Below are 7,615 nucleotides of genomic sequence, written 5' to 3' on the forward strand. Positions count from 1 at the left end.
ACCCAACACATAAAATCATGTCAGCATATCTTATGATGATAGAATTCAAGGACTTGAAGGAAACAAGTAGCTATGAGCGGTAATGTGTTAGTGAAATATAAGAGGATCTATAGTATATCAATAACAAAAAGCTCACATGATTTAGTATATTATTACTAGCTATGTTCCTTAGCCGCAAGTTGGACAATTGTTTTTGAATTGGAGCACTGATACATACAACGTTATCTACCAACATAAACGCACTGGACACATGAATTGGAGCAATGCTTGCTATAAGGATCTCCAAAGAAAGAAGCAGCAGCAGAAAAATTAATAAAAAAATAGTTTTTAGCCCCAATTTTTAAAGGTAATTACCAATTATACCAGTGACATGATTTAGTTAGGCCTTAATTAATGCGAGGTATGTCAATATTTGCTTAGAACGCCAAAGTGTTCTTGAAGAGGTGACAACCTGGTAATCCATCACATAATTAATTAATAATTTCCATAAATAAATATCAAAACAAATATGTTTTTCTCGTTAAAAACGACACATTTATGCTTCTACAAATACGCGACATAACTAACCTATAGCTTTCTTGAAATTGATTTGAGTTAATGGTAAGAAGAACACACATACAATCTGAGGTTTCTATTTTAATCTTGTTTTCCAGTTAATTTACTAATGTGGTAATCCTTCATTTACGTACGATTGATCTCATTCACAAATATATATTCCTTCCGTAACGTATCCGGACAGCCATCTTCATATGAAAGAAAACCCCAGAAAAATTAATACATGTTATGCGGAGTTGTGGATAAAAATGCCGGCAGCTAGTTTTACAGAATAATACTGCATGTCAGAGTAGTATTAGTTCACATAATGCGATTAGATTACTATTTGTCGGCATGATTAGCTTAAGCAGCTAGCGTCAAAAGATCCCATGAAGAGAGATTTGCTGATCACCCAGCGTGGTTTATGACACCATAACTACCAGAGAACAGCATGCATTCCACAATAAAATAGAATAAAAGGCTACCCTGCAACTAGTAAAAGAGTTATAATTAATTATGGATGAAATAAATAAGCAGAAATCCAACAATTGGTCTACAATGTCAAATGAATCCATGGTGTTCTTTAAGCAGTTTCAATGTCAAAATCCAGTGATCTTGAAAGCATATTTTTATTAAATATCCCAATGGCCTGCATCCCTTTTTCTGTATACAAAAATTGTCGTGAGGTTTAGGTCCTGTGTGTCTCTATTTCTTGTTTTCCAAGAAGGGATTAAACTCAAATGATCAATACTAACGTTTTTGTAATTCTGTTGGAGCTTAAAAGGGAAATAGGAAATTAAGTTAAATATTACAATAAAACAGGGTCTAAGAAACCCTTCAATATATATATATAAAAAGGAAATGAAGGAAAATTAAAAATTCTGAAATCTCATAAAAGTTCGATGAAGTGTTCTTTGTTTTCCAATTAAAAAAACTTCGCATGATGTGTTTTATGTTTTCCAATTACATTTCACAGTGGATCATAGCTAGGTTAAATGAGACATACACACACACACAAAAAAAAAAAAATTACTATTTTCTGCATGACTTTCTGGAATGGAAATATTCCATTTCCCGGGAGAGAGACAACAAAGGTCACTCCAGAAAGTAGTCGGGTTATTCTATAAAGGAGGTCCCACCGGAGCATCAAAAGGATGCTGCTACCTTCTCAAATCCACCCTCCTACAGTATAATAGGATTGATTGTATCATTCCATATTTATCTTCTTTTAACCTAATCCCTCTACTAATTGTTTTTCAATAATTCTTTAAGTACTCCATTATCGTCAAAGAGCGTTGTTCCTCGGATAGTAACAGTTATTTTTATATTAATTTTTATGTTTTATAAAAATAAAGGTCTTGTGGCGTTGGCTGTGTTTTGCCGAATATTTTATAGACAACTTGATAGGAAAAATAATTAAAAAGACATATTGAAAGCGTGAATGCGCGTGCTCATGACTTCTAATTCGATTCAATTACTATCCAATTGAAGTAAACTATGTAAATTCAAAAAACTTATTCAGAAACTCTGTGGGCCTTCTGTTGTTCGAATAACTAAAACTGCCTCGAATTACTTATATTAAAAAAAAAAAATTATCCTTTCGAATCATTCTTTCTTTTATTTCAGTATTAATTTATCTTCTTTATTATAGGAATTGTTGTATTGTTTTTAACTAAACAGATTTAATTAAAGATAGAGGTCCACGTTGCTGAGAGAGAATTGAGGGGAGGACCTATACCAGACAAACCACCGTACAGAGGAGGTGGAAACCGGAGTAAAGGCAGAACGCAGGAAGTGCAGGGTGGCAAGGTGTCATTTATAGATAAAGTCATAGGACCAAAAAGCGCCCCCATGCCCGAGAGAAAAGATGGACATGCTATGGCAAGAACTGGTACGTATCAAGAACGAAAATGGAAATCGTCTGTTGCCGAAGGTTTTTCTTGATGATATATAATACCTTTAACAAGTTATTATGTTACCCTTGGGGAGACTCGTTAATTAATCGTTAAAATTTTAGGCAAGAATATTGGATACGTCCAGATGAATACCCGATTGAAATCCCTCTGAAAACTTCATGGTGGATTTAATATATACTGCTGATTTGGATGATTATGTTTCTTGGAGTAATTCGACGTCGAATGTTTATAATTCCAAGCCAGCTTACTCGTGGCTTCTGTCTTAATCCAGGACTCTAGCCTATGAGGGTAACTGGAAATGGTGGATGAACTTACAAACAAAGGAGAATAGTATTAAACCACTGAAGAACTTACAAATGGTTGGCTTTCCACGTTCGGCTTCCTGCTAATTAAGTCACTCATGTACCATCGTGAGCTCTCTACAAGTGCCATTTGTAATCGATGTAACTTGCAAGAGGAATATTTTTTCTATTGTTTGAGAGATTATACGCTGGCTAGCTCAAAAAAGTCTGGAATGCAGTTGGTTTTACTCAAGCACAAGGGTTTAATTGTGAGACGTTGAAGGATTGGATGCATGATTGCAGGTTCCTCTGACAAAGCTTGCGTGTTTCTGGCCTTGTTATATCTTCTTTGGTTTCGACATGCATGTACATAATTTGATTAGATTGACTATATAAATTTGTTTTTGATATGCAAGAATCGATGCAGACAACATGGATTATTCTCGATGCACCACGAATGTCAGCAAAATAATTACTAGCCGTAATTACGAAAAGGAAATGAAAATGATTTTAACATGCACTCATCATGAAGAATCTCAAGCATGAAATGGATCGGAAAGAAAGAAAAGATTTATTCAGCCAGCCCAAATTGCAAGTTTCAAACACAACTAGGACTTTATTGAAAATATGATAGCTTTAAGTTGATAATCAGCTCATCCTGCGGCCCTTGCACCACAACTGGTACAGGGAAATTATAGTTTTTATGTGACGCAAAGGGCCCACATCAGCTGCTCGTATTAAAACATCGACAAATCATGATACGGTAGAACTGACGATTGGGATTAGATTTGCAGAGGCAAGATTATATTAATTTGAAATAGTAAATAGGATAAGCTGACAGATAACTCAAAGGTCAAATACAATGTCACCATCAATGTCTTAAAGAATACTTGAATCTATTAGTTCAACCCTAAGACGTTGTTTAGTCTTTCAAAAATTTCACTCACAAACAACGGCCACTGAGACCAAACACTCTAAAAGCTTCCATTTCTCTGTTACGATTCTCTAGTTGCAAGTGCAAGCTTAGACATTGAAGAAACCCTTTTGTTGCCTAAGAACTGGTTGTGAAAGAAGAGCCAGGAATCATCTTAAAAAATGAAAAGGACCAGAGAAATAGAGAAGGGATCAGAGATCAAGTCTGCAATTGAAGAACTTTCGATGCTGATCAAACTCAAGCCTACAGGTGACAATCATGATAAGACTACTGTTCATATACCCACAAGGCCTTTTATATATGTCTGCAACCTTGTTATTCAGGTTCTTGGTAATTAGTTTCTCTTAATTCTATCTCTATCTTCTTGTTCATTCAAGACGTGCAATCACCTTGACTTTTTATCTGTGTCGTTCTGTTCTTGTCTCTATGAAGATAAGATAGGCCCAACCATGACAGTTTTGAGACAAGATATTGATCAGAATATTCAGGTAAAGAAAGAAGATTGCAGCCCGTTTAAGTGTTTTATTTTCAATTACTCTCGTGACAAAACACCCCTGATCTTGACATTTCAACAAACGTGCTCCCCGAGGCTTCATTGTTTAACCAGACTAGGTTATCACTGTCCATTTTCAACATTTGTCATTTTCCTTTCCGAAGCTAACAGAACGGTGTTTCTCTATTCTCTGTATATTTTTTTTCTCTTTGTTTCATTTGTAGAGATTGAAGATCCTATGTGATTCTGATCCTTCAATGTACTCCAATTTGGTTGAGATTTTAAAGAAAGAGGCCGATGAAGGCGGTGCAAGAAAGGGTGCCAGCTGCAGTAAAGCCTCTGTTTGGCTTGCCAGGTATAGACAATTATCAGTTATAAAATGATGCAAATCTAATCCCTGCCGCGGACGGTTTATTTATTTTTAAATCAGAGGCGCGCATTAGTTATATACTTGTTCAATCAACAATAACAGCTTGCAACTTAGTGGATTGTGTCAGTAACACTGATATCAACAGTATAATTAATTAGTTCAACTTGGCAGCTCTTGAACATTATTCTCAGTAATTATCTAGCCTAATGGCCGACAAATCGAAATCGAGAAACCCTTTTAATTGCCGGTTCACTACAATGTTAATTTGTTTGTTTCTGCTAAATGCAGACACATGCTGCTACATTTCTTTTTTTGTTAACTTTAGACCTTCCAAAACTGAAAACTACTCGACACAGCTCAGCAACTACCCTGCCATAATCTGGTTTGGCATGCTTGATTCCATCCATGCTGTGATGGAGTGTTAATTTAGGGTCAAAATAGAAAGTTCTGATCCAGGTTCTGTTCATTTACATTTATAAACCTGGTAGGTGGACGTCTAACATCATAGGTTAGGCATATTTTATCAGATGCATCCTCAGTATTAATTTAGATCACAATGAAACTCATTTTCCTCCCCAGATCCTTGGATTTTACGGTTGCTTTGTTAGAAAGGTTAGTGGCGGATCCTGGTCAGGAAATGGAGAAACTCGTGGAAGAATCTTACAACATCACTTTAAAGCCATGGCACGGTTGGATTTCATCAGCCGCTTATAAAGTACTTATATGAGCCTTGTTACTTTCATTCTTTTTTTCACAGAACTTAAACACTGCTGCTGTAACATATGGGATACAATGTTTTGCAGGTAGCTCTTAAATTAATGCCGGATAATAAAACCTTGATTGATCTGCTCATGCCAAAAGACGAAACCTACGACACCCTTAAAGAGGATGTGCAAACATTGATCTCACTACTTGTGCCTTTTTTAGAAGAGATCCACTCTGTTCTGGTAAGCCACCAAATTGATGTGTCCTGACCTTTATATAAAGTGTCTCTGCTATGTTTCTGGTTACTTAGATCATTTCTTTTCTTCCCTGTCGGAGATATTGTACGGGTTGGATAGGTTGAAGTCCACTTAAGGTGAAAGCACACAAAGATGGGCGAAAAAAAACACAAAAGAAAGCGAGGCAAATGTACAGAGTTTGTCTTTTACATAACTTGGTTTTCTTCTTAGTTTCTTTCGTGTAACTATGAGTTTTGTGAATAGCTGATCGAGTTTTGTGAATAGCTGATAGAGTTATGTGGGAAATATGCTGTAACACTAACTTACTGTAATGTCCACAAACTATATCTTGAAAAAATGTCCATATCTGGCCGCAAAGGCATTATGTTTAGATTTCTCCGACCTGATCATCACAGGATCGGGTCTTTTGGATGAGCATCCGACGGTTATTTTTATTCTCAAAAGTTGAAGCTAGAAAAATCATGTAAGTAGTTACCCTGGCCTCTTCCTCCCTCGTTAGCCCTTCAGGGGCTTCTTGTCAGAGTTTGTGTTGAGCTCCTAGCAACATTCCAAGAAAACATGTCTTCAAGCAAAGGTATCTTTGGTATGAGAGCTAGTGAATTTTTCCATTGCTGCGTCCTTCCACCTGATCATAGCTAGCAGTGGACTTCGTACCCTTTGTAATTAGATTGACAAATTGATTACGTACGTGATGTTGCATAGATAGATTAGTTTGTGATGCTCTCCTGGTAAACACAGCCTTTATAGTCCGAAGTGCTGTAAATCCATAAGCAACGGAAGCTCTTCTGAAGAAAATTCCTTGACTCACCATCCAGCGTATGAAATGTAGACAAATTCAACAAACCATTCGGAACGTTAAGCAGAAAATTTTCACCGCCTTCCGTCCTCTTATTACTTGGAAACTAGTCTAATTATGTGATTGCGAAGTGAAGAAAAATGAATTTATCCTCGAGTACATTTCTTCTAACTCTCAGTTACCATGACTTTTCCTTTATCTTCTTTGTTGCCTTCATTCTTATACGAGAGTTAGTGACCAACTGTAATACATTCAGCTGGTGGCACAAATTGAATACTTTCAAAGATACCAGCAGATCAATTCCCAAATGAGTGTCATTTGAATCAGAAGACTTGTGTGGTAGATCATGAAGCGCAATCAGTGCTACAACTAAATCTGCATGACTCGCTATGGTTGCTCGGTGAACCATGACTTCCCTTTCATCCAAAAAATTGTCCAACTTGTCTGACCCTGCAACCATGGCCCCATAAAGAATATTTGGATTTGGCTCCTTAGAGGATAACCATCTATCTCCCTCTGGACAAGTGTAATTTTGATCACCCCAACGGATTGGCGCAACCCTATGGTGTACTTGGGTTGGATATTTGTTTCCAAAGCCTACCATGTAGCTCATCTTCTTTGGATTATCTCCTAGCATGTAATATACCTGAGAAAATAAGAACTAATGAGACAATTTGAAAGGTCCGACCTGCAAAATTCAACATTCTGGAGCTATAAATGCTTGCCTGAGACATGGACAATCTTCGCAACATTTCCAGAGAGTAAAACTCACTGCTGCAACTTACACCTGATCTACGCAGAAGTTTAAGGCAGTTACTGTATAATTTGCTAAGGAAAGATGCTGTACCGGAAAACTGGAGTGGTTCACCATGATGTGGCCTGGAGGATCGACCCACCTATATCAAGAAATAGGCTAGGGATATGATGTTCAATGAGATTGTTAGGGATTTGAACATATATCCACTGAAAAGCACATATGTGTTGGAAACTGTGTTTGAACACGATTTTACCTGGTGTCCTGTTGTATATTTCATTAGAAAAATAAGAACACATGAGCAGATCAATCTTATTTGAAGAAGATCCTAAAACAACTAGTCCAGCTTATGGTGAAGCACGGGTACCGAGACTAGTACTCACCAAATCAAGAGCTGAATAATCAAATAGCCCATTTAAATTTCAAAGGCCCAAGATCTCTTAAAATTACAAGGGCCTGGAATCCTATGAAAGAATACATTGATATGAATCAACGACAAATTGATTCAGAGAAGTTGGGCCTTTGAGTTTAAATGGGCTATTTGAACTTTGAAGGAATCAAATCCAGTCTATTAA

General features: G+C 36.7%; 1 protein-coding gene across 3 annotated transcripts; it reads left to right on the forward strand.

The window, feature by feature from the left end:
* The first annotated feature begins 3,630 nt into the window (after positions 1 to 3,630).
* LOC105127688 (pleckstrin homology domain-containing family A member 8-like) lies at positions 3,631 to 5,860 on the forward strand. 3 transcript variants are annotated; one of them, XM_011029065.1, is made up of 6 exons: positions 3,631 to 3,995; positions 4,098 to 4,153; positions 4,446 to 4,513; positions 5,108 to 5,243; positions 5,332 to 5,475; positions 5,570 to 5,860. In XM_011029065.1, exons 1-6 carry the CDS (start codon positions 3,827 to 3,829, stop codon positions 5,603 to 5,605), a joined length of 609 nt encoding a protein of 202 aa, XP_011027367.1. In that variant the 5' UTR covers positions 3,631 to 3,826; the 3' UTR covers positions 5,606 to 5,860. The 3 variants fall into 3 exon arrangements, with proteins under 3 accessions (XP_011027367.1, XP_011027366.1, XP_011027368.1); XM_011029064.1 differs by having other exon boundaries at positions 3,632 to 3,995; positions 4,383 to 4,513; XM_011029066.1 differs by having other exon boundaries at positions 3,898 to 3,988; positions 4,383 to 4,513.
* Positions 5,861 to 7,615: the final 1,755 nt, after the last annotated feature.

Source organism: Populus euphratica, unplaced genomic scaffold (assembly GCF_000495115.2).
Source record: "Populus euphratica unplaced genomic scaffold, PopEup_1.0 scaffold93.1, whole genome shotgun sequence".
NCBI lineage: Eukaryota > Viridiplantae > Streptophyta > Magnoliopsida > Malpighiales > Salicaceae > Populus > Populus euphratica.